Raw genomic sequence first — 25,135 nt, forward strand, 5'->3', positions numbered from 1 at the left:
CTGTTTCGGATGTTCAGGGGGAACAACGGTTGATTATTTCTGAGGAACTTAAGGGTGTTCTGCAAATTTTAGTTAAGGAAGAAGTTCCCACTATGGTTATTGAATGCCATCCTGACTCAAAGCCTTCTAAGTTTTATAGAGTGAATGTTCCTTTAAAGAAGAAACAAAAAACTAAACATATTTCTCCTCCTCCTAGGGATCCACAGAGTGAGTAACAGGCCTTTACTTGGGGTTGTTTAATGCTTTGATAACATTAAAACTTCCTCAGGGGATTTTTTGTTCCTGCTTCCCATTGGTCATTTGCTCTCCTTAAAGGCCCAAGGAACAGGATTTTTCTGAGAAAGAGCCAGATTCTGATGAGGAATCCCCGGCTTATTCTCAAAGGAGGAGGAATCTAATAGTCCTGATGATCCTTTTGAAGAAATTTGCTTTGGGGACACAATCTCTAGGATGATGGATATTTTTAAGTGGGATTGTGGTCAGGTCTCTGATGTCCATAAGAGGTACTACGAGTTGCTGCAGATGGAATCTCCTTAACCTGCTGCTGTTCCTCCTGTTTTGGCTGCTTTGTTGGATGCTTTTACCAATACCACTAAAGCGCATGATTCTGTGCCACCTGCTCTCAAGAAGCCTAATAGGTTTTATAGGGTGCCTAATGATTATTATTTTTTGTATAAATGTCATGCTGCTGACCCTCTGTGGTGTCTGTAGCCTCTGACAAGCCATCTCTATTGCTTCCTTCACCCAAGTTACAGGCTTCCAACAAGGACAGCAGAACCATGGAAAGGCTGGGTAAGAAGGTTTACACTTCTCCTACCCTAGCTTTTAGGACTGCTGTTGTTGTTGTTGTGTCTTTCGGCTTTTCCAGGTTAGGGGTCGCCACAGTGGAACTGCGGTCCCCTAATGATTAGCAGTCGATTTTTACGTGCAGAGTTGCCAGCCCTGATGCACAACCTTCAATGAAGGTACGCCCATTCACGCATGTCTCCATGCAGAAGACGCCCTAGCTGAGAATCGAACCGGACAGCGTCTTACTGTGAGGCGACAATGCTACCGCAGCACCACCTCTGCAGATACAGCTTAATTACCCATATGTCTAGGTATGTGTCAGCTCTCCTTTCTCAGACCTGTCAGCTTATTTCTGATCTCCCAGACTCTGAGCGTAAAATGTCTGTTCTTTCCTTGCTAGGGACTTCCTAGGTTCATCATTCTATCAAATGTAGTTATGATGCAGCATATGCCTCTTCTAGGGCTGCTGCTTTTGATTCAGTGGTGAGGAGATATTCTTGGCTTAGGCTTCAGCCTTTATCTGAGTATATTAATTCTAAGTTGATGGATGCTTCTGTGGATAAAACACTTTTGTTTGGGGAAGTATCTGCTGGTTTAAGTCCCTTCAGAATAAGGAGAAGGCATTACAGGAACTTAAACATGTGTTTGTTTCTCCTGTGCCTAAATTTCAGAGAAGCTACCTGACTCAGCCAGCCTTTGTTCTTAGGGAGTTTCACTCTCCTACTAAAGGTAGAAAGAGTGGCAAGTGGGCTCTTCCTGCTAAGGCCATTCAGACTTCAGGGATTCAGAAGCCTTCCTCTCCTGATAAACCAGGTGCTGCATGACTATCTGTCTTTTCCCAGCCACTCACAGCCCAGCAGATTTTATTCAAGAATCATAGGATTATAGGAGGTTACTAGGCTATTGGCCCTGAGGCCCTTATAAGCCTAGCCAAGAGTTTAGCCTATGTTTAAACAAATCAGCACCCAATGCTCCTGTCCAACAGGGACATAGGTGGAATCCCAGGGGTATATTTTCTGTTTTCCATCCAGTTATCCATGTTACACTTAAAAAGGGGTAAAGAGGTACTCTGCTTGATGTGGAGAAGGAGTCTATTCCATAGACGGGGGAGTCCCTGGGGCACAAATCTGTCCCGCCAGCAAGTCTTGTTGATGTCACAGACCAGGTTGAGGCCACACGTGTGGGTTAATCAAGTGGAACTTGAATTGCGGATATGCTGCAATCCTATCAAGGTGGAGTCCGTGAACGCCTTGTATGCCAGACAGAGGACACCTCTGAGGAGTCTGTATGACACCAAGTAGAGGGATATGGCTTTTAGCCTATCTGTGTATGGTAAATGTTTGAGGCCCTGGATTCTCCTGGTGAGGAACCACTGTGGTCTCTCCAGCTGCTGCATGTGCTTTGCAAGATACATGCAGAAATGGGCATTGTACTCAGTAATGGGCCTTATAAGGGAGGAATACAGGGATGTTATGACCCCCTTGTCCTTGGATGAGATACCCTTACTTATGAGGTGGGCCATGTATTAGCCTTTTCATACAATGGAAGCAACATGGTGGTCAAAAGTCAAGTTGCTATCAACCTGGGTGCCCAAATCCCTCACGACTGATTGAGTGCTTAGGACGTTGTTATTAATGTGATAATTTGTGGGGACGTTGATGCTTCTTGTGCCCAGAAAAGATGGTACTTGGAAACCAATTCTAGACCAGTGTAATTTTAAACACTTTTCTGAAGGTTCCTTCCTTTTGGATGTTGTCCCTTCAGACTCTTGTTTCCTCTCTTGCTCCCTTAGGCCTATATGGTGTCTCTGGATCTCAAGGATGCTTATCTCCATATGCTAATCCATCCTCTTTTCAGGACATTTTTACATTTCTCTGTTGCTTCCGGGCATTTTGAGTTCTCTGCTTTGCTCTTTGGCCTTTTTACTGCCCCGAGGGTATTCACCAAATGCCTCACTCCTGTGATTGCTTTTTGCAGGCTTCAAGGGATCCAAATATTTCCTTACTTGGAAAATCTGCTGATTCAGGCTTCTTCTCCACAGATACTGTTGCACAATCGTCATTATGCCATTTTACTTCTTCAGAGTCTAGGGTTTACAATAAACTTCAAAAAGTCTTCTCTGACTCCTTCTCAGGATCAGAGAGTACTTATGCTGGTATCCCTGCCTCCTTCAAAGACCTTAACAATTCTTTCAAAGTCTTCTTCCTCTGGCCTCTATTACAGCCAGAGTTTCAGAGAGCTCTGGGTTTTATGGCATCCACCATTTCAATTCTCCCTCTGGGCAAACTGTACATGAGGAAGTTCCAGTGGTTTCTGAAGTCAGTGTGGCTTCAGCACGCACTTCCTCTAGACTTTGTAGTTCCTCCTCTTCCTTGTCTCAAGAAGGAGCTTCACTGGTGGATTCAGCAGTTGCCTCCTAAATCCAGGGCTCCATTTTCATCCCCCCTTTCCTGTCAGGAACTGTTCATAGACACTTCAGATGTGAGATAGGCAGCAGCTTTTGGCTCCCTAAAGATACTGGGATTGTGGTCACCACTTCAGCAGAAGGAGCACATCATTATCAAAGAGTTGAGAGCTCTTATGCTGGCTCTTCAGGCCTTTCATCCTCTTTTATTTCCAGGGCCTGTTAAAGTATTCACAGACAGTACCACAGTGATGTGGTATATAAATAAACAGGGAGGAACAAAATCTCACCATCTTTGCTAGTTGGCAATCCTGGTATGGGAACTTGCTGTCAAATATCAAGAGACTCTTCAGGCAGTTTACATTCCTTCAAGTCAAAACATAGTGACAGAAACTTTGAGCAGGTCATTAACTCAGTCCCACAAATGGATGCTTCAAAGGGATGTGTTTCTGGACGTTGTCCACCTGTAGAGTACTCCTCAAGTAGATCTATTTGTCTACCCTCTGAAAAAACAAGTTCCTCTTTTTTGTGCAGGAGTCCCAGGTCCTCTCATGTGGAAGGTGGACACCCTCTCTCTTTCTTGGAAGGGGATGTTTCTTTAAGCTTTTCCTCCCCTTCCTCTCATTCTAAAAGTCCTGTTCAAAATTCTTGTTCATGACTCCCTTTTGGCTGAGACAGCATTGGTTCCCTCTTCTTCTTCTGCATTTATCCAAAGGCATTCATCAGAAGTTACTTCACAGGGTGGATCTACTCACGCAATACAAGGGATCTCTCATCCATCCCCACTTGTCACTCATCATGCTGACACTGTGGGTGAAAGGATTTAGGACTTTGATTCCTCATAGATAACTTTTTGCTGAAGGTCCTGCAGGAGACCAAGAGACCTACTACTAGGAAATACTATTTATCCAAATGGAAGAGGTTTTCTATTTGTTGTCTTTCTCATAACCTGGACCCACTTACTGTGGTTGTTCCTTTGGTTCTCTCTTATTTGTGTGAGTTGCTCGATGCTTGTTTGCCCTATTCTTCTATTAAGGCCCACTTTTCAGCTATCTCTGCTTGTCTGCTTTTATCTCCTCCTTTAGCTTCTAGATTTGAGGCTGAACAATTTCTTAAAGCCGTCCTTCACATTCGATCTCCCAGGAAGTCTTTTCCTCCTTCCTGGGATCTTAATTTTTTTTAGAGAAGTTGGCTCTGGCTCCCTTTGAGCCTGTTGCTTCAGCATCCTTACAACATTGCTCTTAGAAGCTGGTTCTTTTGTTAGCTCTTACTTCTGCAAGATGGGTGTCTGAGCTTTAAGCCCTTATGGCTTGTCCTCCTTTTTTGATATTTCATAGGACCGGCTGTCCTTGCATATGAATCTTTCTTTTATGCCTAAGGTGGTTAATGAATTGTCAGTTACAGTCTATTCATTTGCCTACTTTTTTCCCCTCTCTGCAGTCTGACAGAGAGAGGGTGCTGCGTACTTTGGACGTGCATAGACAGCGCAGATTTTATTTGGATAAGACTAAATCTATCAGAAAATCTGATCAATTGTTTCCTTTCATCCTAGTTCTTTAGGCTTAGTTGTATCCAGGCAAACTATTTCTTCTTGGATTTTAAAGGCTATTTCTTTTTGTTATACTTTTCATGGTCAGAGCCTTCCTTGTTCTGTAAAAGCTCATTCTACTAGAGCCATAGCTTCTTCTGGTGCTTTTTTCAAGGGGTTGGATACTAATGCCGTTCTTGAAGCAGCTACCTGGGCTTCTGTGTATACTTCTACCAAGCACTACATGTTGGATGGTATCTCCAGAGCTAGAGCTGGTTTTGCTAGGGCCATTCTTCATGTCTTCTTAGAAGGCTCTACTGCTCCTTCCTCCTCCAAAGTTTTTTCTTGAGCTTTGGCACTCTCCCATTAGTGAAGAATACTGCAACAGTGAATGTAAGGACATAGTACAGTTGTGCCAAATCTTGCCATAACAGTAGATGTCCTTACATTCACTGTTGCAGTACTCACTCCCTTCCTCCTTCCCCCTAGTCCTTTTCCTTCCTGGATATACTGGTTACTTCCTGGGTTTCCTTAGACTGGTATTCCTACTGGGGCAATCAGTTCTGAGGATGCTATGTCCGGACATCAGCTTTATGCCCTATGGTACAGGAGGAACATACAGGTGACATTCAGCATACCTTAAAGCAGCAGTAGGCATTGACATACTGTCCGACGTTGGGCTTCCATTGCAGGGGGAACCCCATAAGTGAAGAATACCCCCAACAGTGAAGGAAAGAACATCTACCGTTATGGTAAGATTTTACACAACTGTACTTTATACCCCTTTTCTTTGAGGCATCATCTTAAAATCCAATGCTACTTCCACCTGCAGACAGTTGGTCCTATTCTTTAGGAAAGTGAAGCTGATTCTTTGTAAATTCAGGTATGTTTCATGCCTGTTATGCATTCCTGGGCTATTATTTAGAACACTGGATGCTACATAAATCTAAGTCCAGAATGCCAAGTGAAGTCATTACGCAAGATCTAGTGTTGTCTATACTCACTCTTTCCTCTACTGTAATAGAGGTACTTTTCTGTTATTTGGGAAACACTTACAACGCGATTGTTCAGCTGAAATCCAGAAGCTTAACATGTCTGTTCAGCAGGAATGTGTACACTTTTTTTTGGGGGGGTATTAATATTGTTTTTTTTAAATAAAGATGTTGTTAAACTGTACACACATCTGGTTAACAGATGTGTAAAGGTGCTGGCTTTCCTCAGAACGATCGCTGTGAAAGTGCTGGCCCGATAAGTAACGGACAGATACATGAAAAAAAAATACATGAATGCAGCAACTCTGGATAACGTTTTATTTCTTTTTGTTTTTCTTTAACAGTGTGATAATGTCCTTACGTGTGCCCCACCAGCAATGCAACTGAACGTTCTCCCTCTAAAGTTTCTCACTGTAAAGGTCCTGCATGCAGCCCACGATTCATGAGCCGACTGGATCTAACAGACCATATCTCCGTGCCAAGCCTGTGTCACTCCCCTTCCCCCGATTCATCTCGCTGGCCTGTCTGGCAAGTAACAGTAAGAAGCATACCAAGATGAAGAGAAGTAATGGGCACTCCCCCAAAAAATTATGATTATTGTGCAGTTGAGCGTTTTACACTTTCAGACAATGCTTCCAAGTATAGCCTTGTACTTGAGATTATGTCATTTTAAGGGCCAATAATTTCCTTGTGCGGTCGCTGAGCTCCGACAGCAGTGCACTGCCATGTGTTTAAGGAGTTAGTTGTAAACGTGTGAAATGGAAACTCTTTACCAAATAAGATGTGACTCCTACTTTTTATACACGTATGTTAAGATTAACACCTACAAGATGCACAGCTAAAACACATGAAATTACACTGCCTTCAGAGGTCAGACACATTTAATGTGTTGCCCCGATAACAGAAAAGTACAGTAATAGATTTTGGAACCATGTAGTTCATGATAAAACAAATGACTATGTTGCTACTTTTTTTTTCTTTTTTTAAGGGAAAGTAAGTGTTCTTTGCATTAGGTCCATTTTATTTTATACAGACAAACAGTGTAGGTTAACTCGCTGACATTTATGATGAGTGGGATTTCAAACCACCTGACACTTGCAGATTTCCTGGCTTGACAGCTTTCACCTGAACGAAATTCCCGAGAATGCAGCTTTGCAACCCACCTGTAAACAAATGTATATAGCTCAAAAACTGTAAAAGTTACAAAACAAAAAATTAAAATACAAAGATTATTCAGTGCACACTCCTCTTCACAGGAATAAGTAATTAAATATGTAAGTTTCATTATTGTAATTTTACAAACAGCTTTTAGTATCTATAACCATAGTAGACTCCCAGCTATCAGTAAGACTTTTGTTAGTGCATGTACGATGTTTAGTTTGCTGCAAAAACAGTTTTGTAGATCTTGCTACATTTTTGAGATAGTTACATAAAAAAATAACATAAATATCTGCAAAACAAGGCTAGACCAACTATCAGTATGTACTTTTTCCAGTATTGTTTATGCTTTAATTTTTTTTACCATGGAGTATACCATAACCTCCAGTTCAAGTTATTAATATAATTATTTACATATGATATAGATGCATAATATTTCTGGAATTAACCGACATTTTATCTGGTACCCAGGACCCAGTTTATCTGAGGAATCCCTGACCTCTTTTGCGAGTGGGCATATGAAATGCTGTTCTACAGTGAATTGTGGTAGACAGTACTTGACATATTTACAGAAATTAATAAAATGAGCGCTTTCGGAATAGTCAATGCTCTTCCTTCATCAGATCCAAATACAATACATTTACGTGGTTTTATAGTGAAACCATGTTCCAATTAAACAATTAATAAAATCATATGTTGTAAAAGCTTAAAGTAACAACCAACTTCGCATCCCAAAGCATAATATGGTTAATATACTCAAATAGTAGATCGAAATTACTTCCATTAGTCTACCCTTAAATAAAAATTGATTATATAAAATTTATTTTAAACAGCTCAAGTACACACTATTGAAATCTGCATATTTCCCTTCTAACAAAAAGTTAACGCTTAAGTGCTAGGAGTTTAAGAAAGCATTTAATAGAAATGCTTCCATTAAGCCCTGGAGGAATATGGGCAACACTCCTAATTTGCCATAAAAGTTCCTCTATTTCCAATTTTATCTGCCATGGCCCACCCCTCTCATCCTGTACCACTTGTTTTAGTACAGTAAATTTAAAAATATGATTGGGAAACAGATGTATATGTTTAGCCAAAGCGTTTGTCATATCTCCTTTGGCTATGGTGTATTGGTGCTCGTATATACGCTGTTTGAGTTTCCTTTCTGTCTTCCCTATGTAAAAAGCAGTACAGTTTTGGCAAATAGCTGCATAGACAATTCCCCTAGTGTCACAGTTATATCTACCCTGCACTTTATAGCTTTTACCATTTATTATAAATTGATATGCAGTGTTTAAATGCCTACATTGTTGGCAAGATCCACATTTGGTCATGCCTTTGTTCCTAAACACTGAAGGTTTTTTATGGTATTCAAGCAATGATTTTAACCCACGTCGATAAGTAATCTTAGGCTGGTCTCCAAGAAGACTGTTAAGGCTACTATCTCCTGTGATGAGGGCCCAGTTTTTGTTCAGAATTTCTCTAATAAGGGCATGGTCAAGGTTGTACGTGCACAAAAAGCTAATGGTGACATTTTTAGTACTTCCATCAGAAGCATTAGTTTGTTTATCTAGAAAATTAGCTTGTTCAACTACATTGTTCGTAGATAATAAAGGTTTAAAATGCCCTGTTTGTCTTTTAATGATTACTGCTGTAGTAATCCTGGAAATTAATACTACCCTCTATTAAGAAACATGTTCTCAATTAATTCACATTCCTTCATAAAATCGTTTTCATCTGAAATCATTCTAGCTGCCCTAATGATTTGTCCTTTAACGATAGCCTTTTTCTGATAGTAAGGATGGCGGCTAGAAAAATGAAGGAGTGAATTAGAATAAGTAGGTTTCCTAAATATAGTGCTTTTAAATATAGTGCTTTTTAAATCTACAATAACTTTAATTACTTTAGATGTAGTAGCAGCATTTATTTTTGTGAGCTGGCTCAACCAGATAATGCCCTATGTTGCTAACACTACAGTGTAGAGAAACAGATTTAACAGGATAACCAAATAAGTACTTCAGTAAAATGATGTTTAAGTGCTCTGGATAACATTTTTTTCCAGTGGGAACTTTTATTTTATTTCTTTTTTGCATTACTCTACCCATTCATTATATCTGTTCACTCTATGTTTATAGTAAGCATAATTACTTTTAAATTCTTGCTGTTTTTAAAGAGCATATAGATGTGCTATAAGTGCCATATAGAGGTCAGGATAAAAGGGCTTAGCTCTGTAGGCAATGTAACATCTACTCACAAGGACTACTCTAAGAACAGATAAGTTCCCAGCAGAATTCATTAAAAAACTGTTGCAGTGGAAATGGCTGCCAAATTACACTACCACTGAAACATTCTGAGAGCTATGCAAATACACTGGGAAGATACAGTGTTCTAAATGAATGCCTATTCCTGGAGTTACAGTAACTAGTCCTGGTCCATCTACTTGCTGTAGTACAGCTAGTGTATCCCTGTTTAATAAAAGTATTCCTGAAAGATGCCTTATCTTTGCATGCAAAAAGTGCTGCGCGATTGTTAACAAAACTGCAACACCTGAAGTGTGGATTATTCAAAGTAAACTAAATATAATAGCTATTTCAGAAACAAAGTTAAAGGAAGGAATCATTCTTTTGGTAACCGTTTGAAATGGCTGGACTCAGATTACCAAGTCCTAAAATGTGAAGACTAAAAGTCTGATAAAATGGACTTATACTAAGGCCAGTAGTGCCATTTCTCAGAATATTCTCTTTTCTCTGCGGTACGACCATCTTTGGTTGGGTATTTTTAAGTTTAGGGGATATGAGGAGCTTGCCCCCAATTTGGGGTGCAGGAAGGCTTGCCTTTTGTAAAAAAGAAGTTTAAAGGATAATGATAGTGTTTAATATTCACTCTTCTCCTGTATTTTCTGTTTTTATTTGTGTGTCGGGACTCTGCAGGCCTGACATTTCAATAGGGGAACGTGTTCTTAACCCTTACTTTGTTCATGTCTCATTTGTATGTCATAATGATCATCCTCGCTGTAGAGTAAGTGAGACTGTGCATCTAGTCAGTAAATGTGTAAATGCCCCAATTTTATCATACTTCACTTCTCCTTTTCATACTGATCCTAGCTAGTTGTTTGTATCACTTGGTGGTCACAGTAAATTCTCCATCATGGTCTCATAGAACCCCACCCTGTTAACTGTTCAGTGCTTCATCCCCCATCTTGATTCACCAAACCCTCGATTAACAAAACAGGACTTCATACATCTAAGAAACCTTAATATTGATTGACTATACATTTTACAGAATAACATCACTAGATCTATTTAATGTCTTTAAACGGAACCTGACTTGTAAAGTTTTCGTCTCACCTTAATTCTCAAGGGTCTGTACAGAATAGACAGTTTGCACTTAATGATTCAGTATACCAAAACTATTTGCTCAAACTGATGCACATCAATGCTCCATATTGAGAGTAAAGAAAGAAGAAAATAACTATTTTTTCCCAGATGGCAGGACTCCTTACACTCCCCACACATCTACTACATTAAATATACCAAATCAGCGATTGCACAACAGTGGAAGGAGGTGTATTCCCCTACCCCACTGTTTGTGTGTATCTGTGTGTGGGTGTGATCTCTTGATTTCTCACATTACAAACACATAGACACTATCGAATATTGCTAGCTGAAAACTACATGGTAAACATATGGTTGATCTTCTGCATACACCAATGTTAATACACTGTCAAATGTTGCTAGTTGAAAGCTAAGTACAGTAGAACCTCCATACATTGACCACCTCCTTAAGTTGACCTAATTTTCATAGACCAGACATGCACACATGTACTCGATGGAAGACCTGCCTTCTCTATATTGACCACCTCTGTAATTTTTATCTTGACCACTTGGACTGTGACACACAGTATAAATTTACCCTCTATAACTTGACCAGTTGAGTCACTCTACACCAAGGGGTAGAAGGTGTGGGCATTGCCCCTTACTTGTATTATTTTTCTTATATGGTATAAGTTTTTTCTTCATGTTTTATTATTACCAAGTGTTGGATTAGGCCTAACATTCTATTGTTTATCATGTTGCTGAAATTTTTTTCAAAGTGAAGGACTGGTCTGAATTGTAGGTACATCCCACAATTACTGAAAAATTTTACAGAGTTGACATTGAAGGAAAAGGTTGATGATCTACATTTTGTGGAAAGCAGCAGCCAAAGAAAGATGGCAGAACATTTTGGTGTTAGCAAGACCACAGTTAGCAACATCCAAAAACATAAACATGAGTACTTGGAGAGATATGGTAAAGAAAGCAAAGACGTACAGCAGAAAAGGAGGAAAACTTCCCTTGATGAAGTCAATGAAGCCAGTTAAGCCACATTAAGCTGGTTCAAACAAATGAGGGCAGTTAACGCCCAAATCTCTGGGCTGATGATCCAAGAAGTTGCTAAAAAATTTGCACAGGAATTCGGGGGTGGCAGATTTCCAAGCATCAAGTGATTGGCTCGAGAAATTTAAACTGTGACATGAGCTCTCCCAGAAAGTCTTGTGTGATGAATCCAATGTGAAGTTCCAGTAGAAGTTGTGGATGATGACATCTTTAACTCTGACGAGTGCAGACTCTCTTTCAAGGAGATACCTGACAGAAGCCTCATCATGAAGGGTGACAAATGTATGAGTGGAAAACTTTCCAAAGAACCTTTCACAGTTCTGCTTTGCGCTAAATCAACCGGAGGGAAACTGAAGTCCTTGGCAACTGATAAATCGGCAAAGCCATATGCATTCAAGAACCTGAAGCCCAAAGACCTCCTCATCACTTGGAGATCAAACAAATGCGCATGTGTGACTGGTGCCCTACTTGAGGAGTGGGTAAGGGGTATCGACCGAGAAATGAAGAAGGAGAAATGGTCTCTTCTACTGACAGTAGATAACTGTCCTGGCCAACCACAAGTGAACCATCTCACAAACGTGACACTGAAATTTCTGCCTCCAAACACAACCTCAAAAATCAAACCTCTTGACCAAGGCATCCTCAAAACATTTAAAATGCACTACCGAGCCTAGCTCCTGCATGGGGTCATTACTAAACCACAAACCTGTGGTCCGCATGTGTAAGCAACTTCATTCACTGCATCAGTTAATGCTCTGGATGCTGTCCTCTGGATCACTTCTGCTTGAAATAAAGTTCAGCCAGAAACGATACAGAAGTATTTCATGAAAGTTTAATTTGTCACAACCCAAGCGCACAATGTTTTGGCCCCATCAGACAGTCCATCTCCCATGGCAGAATTCGAAGGAGTAGATTTTGAAGGTTTTGTTACAATGGATAATGAGGTGGCAACTTGTAATGAACCTGACCCAGAAGCAATTTTCCAAGCGATATTGACTGAAGTACAGACCAGCGTAAAAGTGCATGAAGCAGCTGATGAAGTGGAAGAAGCAAGTGAAGATGACACAGAAACTGCAGATACTCCAAAATAAGAGCATGTCAGGCATCTGATAATGCAGTTAAAGTCATTTCCTGTGGAAAAATGTCCAGGTATTCTGAGTGGTATAGCCAGCATTGAGAGTACTTCCTCCACTTACTTTTGTAATAAGAATAAGAAACAGACCAAGACTGACTCTTTTTTGAGAAAGAGAAACAGTAAATGTATTGATTTTGTATGATACTGTATGTATGATTTTACTGCTCTTTATGTATGATTTGGTATGATATTCTCTAATAAAAACTGAACAAGACGGTAAAGTACATGCACGTATCACTACAGTAGGCCTAGTTCCTTATGATGACCACCTCCGTATGTTGACCAGTTTGTTACAGTGCCTTGGGTGGTCAACTTACAGAGGTTCTACTGTAAACGGTAAACATATGGTTGATCTTCTGCATACACCTGTGTTATAAACTTCAGTGTAATGTAAAACTTTCTTCTTGTAATCATGTGCATATTGACTTAAAGAATGGCACCAGTTCCTTCCTGTCACATGATTCTCTTGTTCACATCCTTCTTAATAACTCTTTGTAGATGATTAAAGGTGAGGTTAGGTAGTTTTGGACATAAAGTGTCCACTCTGTTATATGATAGTGATTGTAAAATTGCAGTACTCCTTACCTTTCCTTATCATTGAAAATACCAGTGGGGGGAACACGGTGATGTGCTGTACTGAGTTGCCTTCATTCTGTCAAGTGCTTATTCCATTGACAGAATGAAGTGCATAGTCTATTAGTCAAACGCATGTTTAGTTGAATAGCAGGAATGTCAAAAACAGGAAGATTTGTTTCTGAAGGTGAGTGTAGGTTTGGGGGAGGGAGTGTGTGCAAGTTTTAGCAGGGTAGGAATAGAGTAAGGGATAGACTGATTTATTGATTGATTGATTGATTGATTGATTGACATGTGTTGCCTAAGAAAAGTCCACTGGATCAAAGACCCATTTTCATTGGAGGCCCAGGGGGAAAAGCCCCACATAGCATAACATAACAAGTAAAATTTTTCGAGATAAATAATACAGATAGAAGATGAAATATTAAATACAATAGACAAAGTTAATGCAGTAGATTGATGCATATCACTTTAAAGGTTAAGTAAAAAAAAAAATTGGTGAAAGGTCAAGTACAATGCAAATATGTAATGTGTATGTTGATGCATGTGGTTTATGTCCAAGTGTGTTGTGCAGCGGTATTGTTACAGAAAGGTTTTTTTTCCTAATGTAAGGTGAAGGGTTGATGTTAGGGGCAGGGTTTTTATTTAGCATGCATTACTAAGGTGGAGCATGGAGGACAACGTCCTTTTAGGGTTGTTGTGAGTTATTGTAGTGTATTTTTGGAAGTCTATATTGTGATGCCCCCCTGAGATATTTCTCTCACTCCTCTCCCTCGTGCTGAGTAGAGTTACATTTACAGGCCTATGTTTCCACAAGTCTTTCTACTGTGTTAGGTGAAAATACTGTTTAAGTTCACTGATTTCATATTTCTTGTATTTTTAATGGGTGATGTTATGTAATTTGATATTTTGTGTGTCTTTTGACAGTTTATTATTATAGTTTTAAAGTAGATTTCTATTTGTGATTGACTCACAAAAGAATAATCATAAATTAGTAAAACTGCAGGAATGCAAACAGCATTCAAAATCATAAAAACATACGCACTAGTTATACATGCCATCTTTGGGGTTGCTGTATCGTGCTGAAAATGTAAATGCCTTGTGCCTGCCAAATCATTCTTCTGGGGGAAAGGACTAGCAGTCCCACATTAGTGATTGACCATATGAGTGTTCGTCACTAGTACTTCTTAAACAAGCCTGTCTCCCCTTTGAAAATGTTATATAAAACCACTAATATAATAAAAATAATATTTTTTTGTAAACAGCTATATAGACTTCAGGTGAAATTGCTTTAATTAAATGTCTGGAAAAAGGATTGATGCCAGCTTGCCTGCGTAGAGCTTCTGCAAAGAAAAAGTCATGCTTTCTAGGGCTCTCACATTAACTGCATAAAACACACTTTTTATAGTAAGACACTCACATAAGTTAATAGAGATAATTAAGGAAAATGCAGTCAATTAAAAATCAGATTCTTCCACTTAAAGTCATTATTGATCCAAAATGGGCTCTCTGTTTGATATTTCAAGATAAATTCAGCCTCTTTTATGAGTAACACCTTCCTAAAACTATCACAGATCTTATCCCACAGATACTTGTTGAAGAATATTTCCTTTTAAAGCATTTATATAGCCACTGCGTTTATGTAAGACATGCGCTGTTACACAGTTCTCCAGTTTTTAATTCTTAATGTCATTTAAATGCCTGAATTATTTATTTTTTGATTTTCTTTTTCTGATCTATATATAAGCTGAACTATAATAACAAGAAATTAAATAAATATTCTCATTAGTATCACACATATACTGATCTCTAAATGTAAACTTCTTACTATTTATATTATTAATTTTATTTGTAACAGATTTACAAATGTTATGTGCACCACAAAACTGTGTCCTACAGGAAACTGGCACATTCCAATTTAGTTCTTTCTCTCTCTTAAAATAACTAGGGAATGACATGTCTCCTAAGCTTTTGTTCTTTAAAAACGCCTCTTAGCTACCACATCTTCTTTCAGTTTTTGATCTCATATGGAATGCACTAATGTTCCCTAATTAAAGTTACTACAATCTTAATGAACAAGGTATATTCAGAAATAAAAAAAAAATATTCTATGTTCAGAAATCCTGTGGTGTTAATTTATATAACCTGTATCCTTTCATTCATAAGTTCTCTTCTATTGACATGACAGATATTAAAGTATACCTGTTTAAGGGCAGTGCTTAAGGAGAACTGACAGGCCCCAGTCAACAACCACCATACAGTAAAATGCCTGTATGTAATGTTTTTTCATTTAATCAGAGCATGACCAATGCATCAGCAACTTTTAGTTCAAATGCTTCTCTTTATTCAGATTACTTTTAAGAGCCCATTTCAATGCTTTGTTTACTGTAAAAAGATAAGCAGCCATATTTGTAATGGTTGGTTATTTTTTTATGTCCAAAGGTTCACGGGATTAGGCTGTGTATTGTAATGCAAGGGTGTTGGACAGCAGTGCAAATAGCATTGTTGACATTTTTTTTACTATGAACATTTACTGCTGCAGTCTACCTTCAATGACTGTGAATGTTTGGCATTGACAAGCACTTCTTTTTACATTTACTGCTGCAGTCTACCTTCAATGACTGTGAATGTTTGGCATTGACAAACACTTCTTTTTTTTTTTACGTTGATAACTATGTTCATCTCTTTCATGTTCTTCCCTTCTTATCCACTATATTTTGCCAGTCCTTTTGAGGAAGATGTTGCTCCATTAACGCTATAACATTTCAGCCTCCCTGGCAGTGCATGTAATGCTACATTGTTGCTTCCTCAATTTATTTCTTTAGTCTAGACGCAGCCTGTGATATAAATAGGACCTGCTGGACAGACAGGTATGTATCCCAGAGACTACCCCTTCTATAGAACTGGCTCCTCATCCATATGAAGCACAGTTCCTCCCCTAACCCAGTTCAAGTGTAACTTGGACAGTTGGAAGGTGAACAGGAAATTCATCCTTGGTTTGACACCTGTCTCTCTAATGGACACAGATGGATACGGGCAGCCTGTAAGTAGTTCATATCCCAGGCCCCTTCTTGTAAATGTTTTCATCCCCAAGCCCCTGCTTACACTTATCAAGAGTACCAGAACTTGTCAGAGATTTGGGATGCATGGCTATGCTTAAAAACGACCCTGTGGTCATTAGCCTAGTAAACACCTATGAATTTGTTGCAGGAGCAGAAAGAAAAAGGTATTTTTATCTGGTTTTCATAGCACATTCAAATGTCTGCAGTAATGAAGCTTCTTAGCTTCTTTAGAATTTCTCTAACATGTTCTTTTAAGCTATATTTCAACATTTTAGTTATCAGACATGTATAGACTTTGCTGCAGGTATGTGTGAAGACGTAAAGTGAATTTATGGTGAAGTGAGATATCAAGTGTTTAATTTTTACAGTAACTCTGCTAATAGGCTTAACAATCCCATCAGCAAAGTACAGACAAGCCTGTAAGGAGTCATGTTGCTAGCTTCAGTAATGCCTCAGTCAATGTAAGTTCTTGATATCAAAGTATACTTATAATTTATGTAATATATGGTAGAATAAGGTAGGTACTATTAGACTATAAGGAAACACATGATATCTATGCTAATAAATGTAATCATTGCTGTCTTTTTAATTTTATATTTTTTATGTGTTTGTACAAGGGTTTGTTTTTAATAACTTGCACAAAATATATGTAGGTAATTGCAAAAATTAATATCAAAACAGAGAGCGCCTTTGGGTTTTAACTGCTCTTTAGCATTTCCACCAATGCCTAAAATAGAGTGTGACTTATTATACATGCACTGGTTTTGATTAATTTCAGTAATACAAATAGAATGTGACTTATTATACATGCACTGGTTTTGATTCATTTCAGTAATATTCTTCTTGAAGCCCAGGTACTTTTTTCCCCTGTTGCCTGATTAAAGCTTCCTGAAATACATTGCAAGATTCTCTTATCTGATGGCATGCGTGTTGAAGGTATTACCACTAACTTATATACTAAGACATGACTCTTGTTCTCGTGCATTTTCTTGTCTCCCACTAAATAACTTTTTAAGAAATGATCCATTACTGTTCTTAGCATGCAACAGTCTTCATTTCTCTAAAGAATAACTTCTGTGTCAGAGTCGTGGATGTATTTAAGAACTAGACTAATATTGGATCTATTATTGGCCTTGTAATTCTACATAGCATTCTTAGGAAGTTCAAGACAGCTGTTTCTCACAGCTATTCACACTTTGCCAGTATTCACCCTCAAGCCACACCATCTTTCCCCGGGATCCTGGGAAAATTTGTGGCTAGAGATAAAAAACAACCGCTTGAACACAGAGGAACAAGTTATTAGAATCCCACCATAAAACATGTAAGCTTTTATGTCCAGTACTTCATCATAAATTGTTCAGCTGTATTCATGTGTTTTTTGTTGCTTTGTTTGATTTTGCTGCTGTGGCATGGATTACTTGATTTTTAGTGCAATTACTTTGGTTTAACTTTGTGGGTGTCCAGCCGATCGTACAGGTTTCATTTAAAGAATGATAGTATGTTGTACTGTTTAATTTGCAGACACAGTCTGTTCTAATGATGGGAGAGATGCTGTGTGATAAATCTCACTTTCTTTCGCCGTAGTTATTTATCTGTGTGCTGTTGAAGATCTGTGTCTGTATCCCTGGCTCTGGTACAGGGTTCTGGTATTTGTGGAGCTATTAGATTTAGAAGATATAGTAGATCCGGGACAGCTTGGTCTCTAATGGTGCGGAAGATCAGAATTAGCTTTTCCTTGTGAGAGTCTGTAGGATACTGAATAACAGCACAGTCCTTCCAGCTTCTCTCGATAGGTCAAGATCTTTAACCCCATGATCATAGGTCAGGATCCTTAACCCCATGATCATCTTAGTTAAGAATCTCTGGGGTCTTCCTACTTGTTCAGTATGTCTAGTGAAGTACTTCCCGGACGAGACATTGTACTTATTAACTGGCATAATCAATGCTGAATATAAGGGAAGAATGACCGCTTTAGACCCAGATGATATTCCCCTTGGCAGTCAAAGGATTGTTTTACTACTTGTTGTTACATGGTGATCAAAACAGAGGGAATTGTAAACCCATGTTCCAAGGTCCCTAACTACATTTTCATTTTTTCTAGTTAAGTATTGTCTATACCATATACTGAGGTAAAGGGTTGTTTGCCAAATATAATGATGTTGAGATTTTTCTTGCATTTAATTTGAGCCCCTTTTTAGAACACCAAGTATTTACAAGTGTGGTACATGCTGAAGGGTTTGGGTGTCAGAGGGGGACATGACAAAATCTCCCAGTCTGTCCAAGTCTGTATATCAGAAAAGTAAATGACAAAAAAGTAGGTGGCCCAATTCTGAGCCCTGAGGGCACCACTAGTTACCTTCATACTTTCTGATAAGGTGCATGCCACTTGCAGTGTGTGGGTTCTGTCTTTTAGACAGTTTTATACATCTTACTACATAAACGCCTAAATCATTTAGCTTACTTGGTGCATGCATAGGGTATGGTGTCAAATACCTCAACCAGATCGTTATACACTGTGTGGACAGCATGACCACTGTCGACAGCCTGTGCAACCCTTAGGTTCATAGGTTTCATAGGTTCATACTAGGCTATCTGCCCGAGGGCATTTACAAGCCTAGCCCATAGTTTTGTGGCTTACGCCACCCCTTGCAAAGAAGTTAACAGATTGATTAGGCAGAATCTTCCCTTGATGAAGCCAAACTGGTGAGGGTCAAGTCTAATAGGAATTTTGATCTCATAGTTTATGAGGTCAGTTATAATACCTACTGTGGCTTTACAAATGAAGTTCATCAGGCTGATGGGTCTGTAGTTCCTGCATTTGGTGTTAGGACCATCCTTATGTGGAGGCATTACCACTTCAGTGTGTCAGATGTCAGGAACAAAAACCTGTATCTAAACTTAGGTTGAACAGTTAAAGAGCAGCTGTGTGAGGGCATGCTTAACACTGTTTATTAAACATCCATGTATATTGTCAAGGCCCCATAGAAGAATGACCTTTGGCCTTAGTGCCGTCAATATATGTTCCTTTGTGATAATAGGGGATGTAAGGGATTCTGGGATCCATGCGCTTTGGATAGAAGTCTTTTGCTAGTATATTAGGAATATCTGTTGGGGTAGAACGGAAGGTGTTTGTGAAGTGGACTGAGAAGTTTACCTTCATACCCACTGATGGCTGCAGCTTAATATAGAGAGCGCTCTTGCAAGTGAACACTTTTTGCATTTGTAAATAAGAGCTAATGATCAAACGGAATGTTCCTTTCAATGAGGTTTTAGCTAGCGGCATTTTGTATGTGCAGCAGGGTGAATGGTATGGGTGGGCAAGGCCCCCCTATCAGCAAAAAAAAATAGTTTTGGTCTCAAGTGATCATTCCTTCTTTCATATTTTGCTCTTAAAGCATTCGACATTTGATGACACACCCCCCACCAACACTAATTCAGCAAAACCACACTGCTGGCGGGTGGGAAGGAGACTTGAGACATATCTCTTCACATTCCTGAACTCTGGTAAAAGTCACTGAATCAGCAGATTGCAAATGTAGAGATCATCAGGATGTCTTTGCTTACCAAGCTGTTATGTGAGCTGTACAACTCTGCATAAAAGCCATGAGCCTGTTATTGGCCAAATAAGGCCCTGCCTTAATCTCTTTAAAGTGATGCTTTTCCTAAAAAAAGTCAGTCTGAAGTGGCACTTTTATAACATTCTGACTGTGCTGCCAGACAGAATATGGAGTTTGTACAGTGGTTTCCAGACTAAAAAGACTAAAAGATAATCATTCTGATTTCTGAATTTGTGATTATTATATATGGATCATAGTCTGTATATCTTTGGTTTTACAAACAGTTACCTTAGTATAACGGTTTGTTTTAGTGACATAGAATGGAAAGACTGAATATCAGAAATGCAGAATTGCATACACTAAGATCACATCAGAGTATTTATTCCCTTTTCTCTGTGACATAGCGATCTCAGGGTTAGTTTAGATAAGTAGTGATGGTGTAGGGGTCGCAGCAAGGCTTACTCACCTGCAAAAAACAACTTTAAAGGAGAACAGCATTGTTTAGCATTCACTATTTTGTTGTATTTTTGTACTTTCTATTCTATAATTACAGAACTCACAATTACAAGTCCAGGATTTACAATAGGGAACCATGTCGTATTCAAGTATTTATTGTACAAAAGTTATTTAAAGCTTTTTGGCCACATCAATAGAAGAATGACCAAAGTTTAGCAGGGTTGTGTGACTTGTACTCTGTAGTAGCGTATCATCATCCCAGTGTTTAGCCGTGTTATAGACATATATTGTAAAGGGAAGAGAGCGAAGCACTAAACATCAGAGCTCACAGGGATCCTGCATAAGGTGTAAGACTGTGTTTTCCCATCGTATCAAGTCCTGCCTGTAAGATGTCAGGGAAATCGCAGTAACCTGTGACAGGGAGTCCAGGTGTCTTCAAGCTGTGTAGATAGAGGTTAATTGTTAACAATGTCAGTATGGCTTCCCAGTTTATCCAAGTTGAAATTTGAATGGTTTTGATTATTCTGCTGAGAAATCAAAACAAATCAGATTATTCTGAGTAGTTTGTGACTTTATATCATATATATTCAGAAAGTTTTCAGGATACTTATTTTTTAAACATTTTTATGTCTTCCTTGCAGTTGCTTTGGGTCGCAATCAACCTTTAAGAAAGGAAAAACCCAAATGGAAAAGTGATTATCCCATGACAGAGGGACAACTGCGCAGTAAAAGAGATGAATTCTGGGACACTGCACCAGCTTTTGAAGGCCGTAAGGAGATCTGGGATGCCCTTAAAGCTGCATCCCATGCATTTGAGTGTAACGACCATGAACTCGCACAAGCAATCATTGATGGTGCAAGTATAACATTACCACATGGTAGGTTTGGGGTTGCTCTCCACTGAAACGTAATAAGAAATGTTAATTTCCTAGGCTGTCCCATATGTGGCTTACTTAGTTAAGGTTTATGTAGCATGGATTATTTAAATAATTTTAAGTGTTTTGAATTTCATTAAGTTTGTTTCAGTATTATTTTCTTGAAGTTTGTTTTTTTTCTGTTTTTTCACAGGAAGATGTTTCTGTATGATTAAGTGCATTGAATTTGATACAAAGCTGGAATTTGACAGTGTCTTAAAGTTAGACTGGGTTGGTAGCATATTAACTGTTAAAATGCTGAATCAACTCTCAAGAAACATTCTCTAGGATTTAGGCTGGCAAGGTGTAGACAACACAGCATCTAAAGGACCCCCCAACTCCATTTCTTTGTTGTCATGTGTAAGGATAGTCATGTTTGTAGACGGCCCAGGCCACTATTTTTTGTTTTGCGGGGATTTTGGTGTTTTTCATCAGGTTTTAATGTTTTCCTTATAGTTCTGCTGCTGCTTCCTTCCAGTCATGGATGCTTTTGTTTGAAGTTCAGTTGTTTGAAAGCTTTGACATGTTTGCCCTAACTCTCATCACTGGCCTCTTTTTTATGTTAGTTCTTGATGAACAGATGCTATTAATTCTTTGGGGTATGGTTGCTGTTAATTGTTTGGGGTAGAATTACTATTAATTCTTTGGAGTACAGCTAAGTAAAGATAAATGAGAAAAGACATCTTAACTATATTTGCAGTATTCCTTTAATTGTTACTTGTTAGATGTATTTTTACTGAGTCAACCATTCTAAACAGGATTTTGTATTAACGACATTTTTCCAGCATTGCTTTGTACTTGGCACACATATTTGACATTAAAATTGAATCTTGTTTTGTGCTTTTAACAGGGAAAGTACATTATGGTTGTGCAAATACTAATTTTAAATATAGTGGCCTTATTTTTTATTATTATTACAGTTGAGGCCATTCCTCACAGTTTGGCCCTCCCACCAGCCCTGTTTAGATTTCAGTGTCATTTAGTTCATAGGTTCATACTAGGCTATCTGCCCTGGGGCAATTATAAGCCTAGCCCGATTCTGTATGGCTTACGCCACCCCTTGATTTGAGTATACTGTGCCCTTTTTAAGGTTTAGTTTACTGTGCCTCTGTCTAATAGTGACACGGGAGTAATCCCTGGGACAAACCTACGATCCCCCATCCACTTATCGAGATTCTTCTTGAAGAGATTCAGTGAGGTGCTCCACCTCACATGAACTGGAATTCTATTCCAGAGCAAAGGGAGCCTCTGGGTTATGAACCTGTCCCTCCAGCAATTTCTATTTATTTCTGTGCTGAGGTTCAAGTCCCTCGAGCGTGTGGCTCTAAGGGATTTAGATTTACTGAGGTGGAGCATGTCCATTAATTCTGGATTTGACATAGCTTTGTATGTCAGGCATAGATCGCCTTGAAGTAGGCGGTATGCAACTGAGTAGAGCTGGAGTTTTTTTAACCGAGCAGCATATGGCATCTGTTTGAGACCCTTTATCCTCTTGGTGAGATACTTTTGGGGTCTTTCTAATTGCTGTAGGTGTCGGGTAAGGTACATCCCAAAAGGGGCATTGTATTCTATGATGGGCTCGATGAGGGATGAATAAAGGGGCACGATTACCTCTCTTGATCTAGATGTGAAACCCTTCGTGATGAGGTGGGCTATGTAGAAGGTCTTTCTAACCACTTTGGCAATGTGGTTTTCAAAGGAGAGATTCTATCAACTTGGGTCCCCAGGTCCCTAATAACTTTCTCTGTACTTAATGGGTTTCCGCCTATGTGGTAATTTGTGGGCACATTGTTTTTGCCAAAGGGTATGACTATACATTTTTTGGCATTTAGCTTTAAACCATGGCGCTGGCACCAGTTATCTGTCTCTGTGAGACCTTTTGAAGGATGTTTGTGTCAGCTGGAGAGTTGATTATGGCCCAGTTTGCAGTCGCTCTGAACTTGGTGAGCCATAGTCCTCCCACGTTTGCCTGTACCTCGGAAAAGTATATACCGAACAAGAGTGGTCCCAGGACAGAACCCTGTGGGATGCCACTTGTGACCGGTTTCGAGTCTGACATGGCTCCAGCAACTCTCACTCTGTGGGTTCTGTCTTTGAGCCAGTTTGCACCCATCTTGTGACATAGGGGTTTATATTTAAGCTGGATAGCTTATCTATGATGCCCGAGTGGGGTATTGTGTCAAATGCCTTTGCAAGGTCCAGATAGGCTGTGTGGACTACCTTCCCTTCATCTATGGCTTTGGTGACTGTTTCAAAGAATTCAACCAGGTTCAAAAGGCAGGATCTGCCCTTGACAAAGCCGAACTGGGTAGGATCTAGTGTCTGTAGGTCCCCAATGTCTTTGTTTATGAGCTCCATGATGATCCTCTCCATAGCCTTGCAGACTAAGCTAGTCAGGCTTATGGGACGATAGTTTCCAGGGTCCGTAGAGGCTCCACCTTTGTGGAGTGGGACCACTGTTGCTGTACGCTATTCTGTGGGCACATATCCTGTAGTGAGGCTGAGATTGTATAGCTGTTTTATTTGAGGGATTAGTTCCTCTTGTAGTTCATGTAGGACGCAACCTGGGACGCCATCTGGTCCCGTGGAAGCAGTGTTTTTTGCTTTGGAGAGGGCAGCCTTCACCTGAGCATCTGAGATGTTTGGGAGGCAGCCCTCTGCCGGGATAGATACTTGCTCTTTTGGGGTGGAGGGGGTGGAGGGGGTGGAGAAGTTTGCACTGAACCTGTCTGCCAGGATATTGGCGATGTCTGTGGGTTCAGTGTATTTTTTTTCGTTTAGAATCAACTCAGAACAAGTCTGGGAGTTGCATCCCAGGTTTCTAACATAACTGAAAAAAGCCTTATGATTGTCTTTGGTGTCCTGTGCAATTTTTCTCTCGAAGCTGGCCTTGGAGGATTTTATGAGGGATCGTAATTTTTTGCTAGTACTGATCAGAGATGCCTTCCCTATTAGGGATTTTGGTCTATCATGTAGTAGCTTCCTCCTTCTGTTGTACAGTTTATTTATGGCAGGGGTCCACCAGACTGGACGCCTGCCTTTGGATGATTGGGTCTTGGTTTTGTTTGGGATAGCATGATCCATGCATTCCTGGAGATGTCCGTAGAATGCATTTATATAGGATTCTGCAGTTTGGGCTGTAGTTTCCACTGGCCCTGGGGCCTTGAAGGATTCCAGGTTTTGAGAAGTGAGAAGTTTGCTTTTGAGAAGTTTTTCACTGTGGTTTTCTGGGCTGGGGTGGGGTCGGGATGTGGACATCCAGTGAAATTAATTTATGGTCTGATCTTACCAATGAGGGATATACTTCTGGTGTGGAGCATAGAGTCCCCATGTTGGTAATGATCAGGTCTAGTATGTTGTCCCCTCTTGTGGGAGTGGTGACTAGTTGTTCCATAGCATTTGAGTTTATAATTTCCAGGAATCTTTGGGCTAAGGTGCTGGGGCTCGAGTAGTGCTTCCAGTCAATGTTTGGGTAGTTGAAGTCGCCCAATATAATGGTGTTTGGAGAGATCTTAATGTTCTCCAATGTTTTCAGGAAAGCCGAATGGGATTCCTGACTTTGAGAGGGTGGTCTGTAGGATGCTATAAACTGAAAAGCAGTCTTGCCCACTGTTAATTGCACATGGATGGTCTCCGATTCTTCGTGCAATGCCACTAACCTGGAGGTGTGGATATCCTTGATAAATATGGAAACTCCCCCTCCTTTTGTGGTTCGGTCCGGGTTTTGGGGCCGAAAAGCATGATATGAGGTATAGCCTGGTAGTGCTGGGGTGCTGTCTGGAGCCTTGAACCAGGTGTCTGTCACTGCACAGATATCGATGTTCTCCATACTGAGGAGAGCTTCGAGTGCGTGCATCTTGAGGTTAAGACTTCTGGCTTAGCAGCATTACCCTTAGTTTCTTGTTCCTTGTGCTGTCTATGGGGGTGGGTTTGACTTTTGAGCCTTGCCTAAAAAAGGCACTATGGGGGTGGCAAGAGCCTTTGCCAATATCCGAAAGCCCAGTGGTGACAGGTGCAAGCCGTCCCTAGCGAAACAACATGGCTTGTCGAGCATGTCATCCCAGGCTGACAGACACTGGATCCCCTTTGAATGACACCAAAATTTTAGCCAATTGTTAAAATCGATCATTTTGTCTTTGTACTGTGGCATCATTCTAGGTGAGGGTAAGATGCTGCTCAAGGTCAGGGTCGTAC

At 39.8% G+C, this 25,135-nt stretch overlaps 1 protein-coding gene across 1 annotated transcript in view; it reads left to right on the top strand.

The window, feature by feature from the left end:
- Positions 1-25,135, top strand: part of UBTD2 (ubiquitin domain containing 2) — a 1,403,893-nt gene that overhangs the window by 670,219 nt on the left and 708,539 nt on the right. Inside the window, exon 2 of the mRNA XM_044069103.1 lies at positions 20,669-20,905. Within this exon, the coding sequence (XP_043925038.1) occupies positions 20,669-20,905 (237 nt within the window). The remainder of the gene's footprint in view (positions 1-20,668; positions 20,906-25,135) is intronic.

Source organism: Protopterus annectens, chromosome 4.part0 (assembly GCF_019279795.1).
Source record: "Protopterus annectens isolate FY-2018-M chromosome 4.part0, PAN1.0, whole genome shotgun sequence".
Lineage (NCBI taxonomy): Eukaryota > Metazoa > Chordata > Ceratodontiformes > Protopteridae > Protopterus > Protopterus annectens.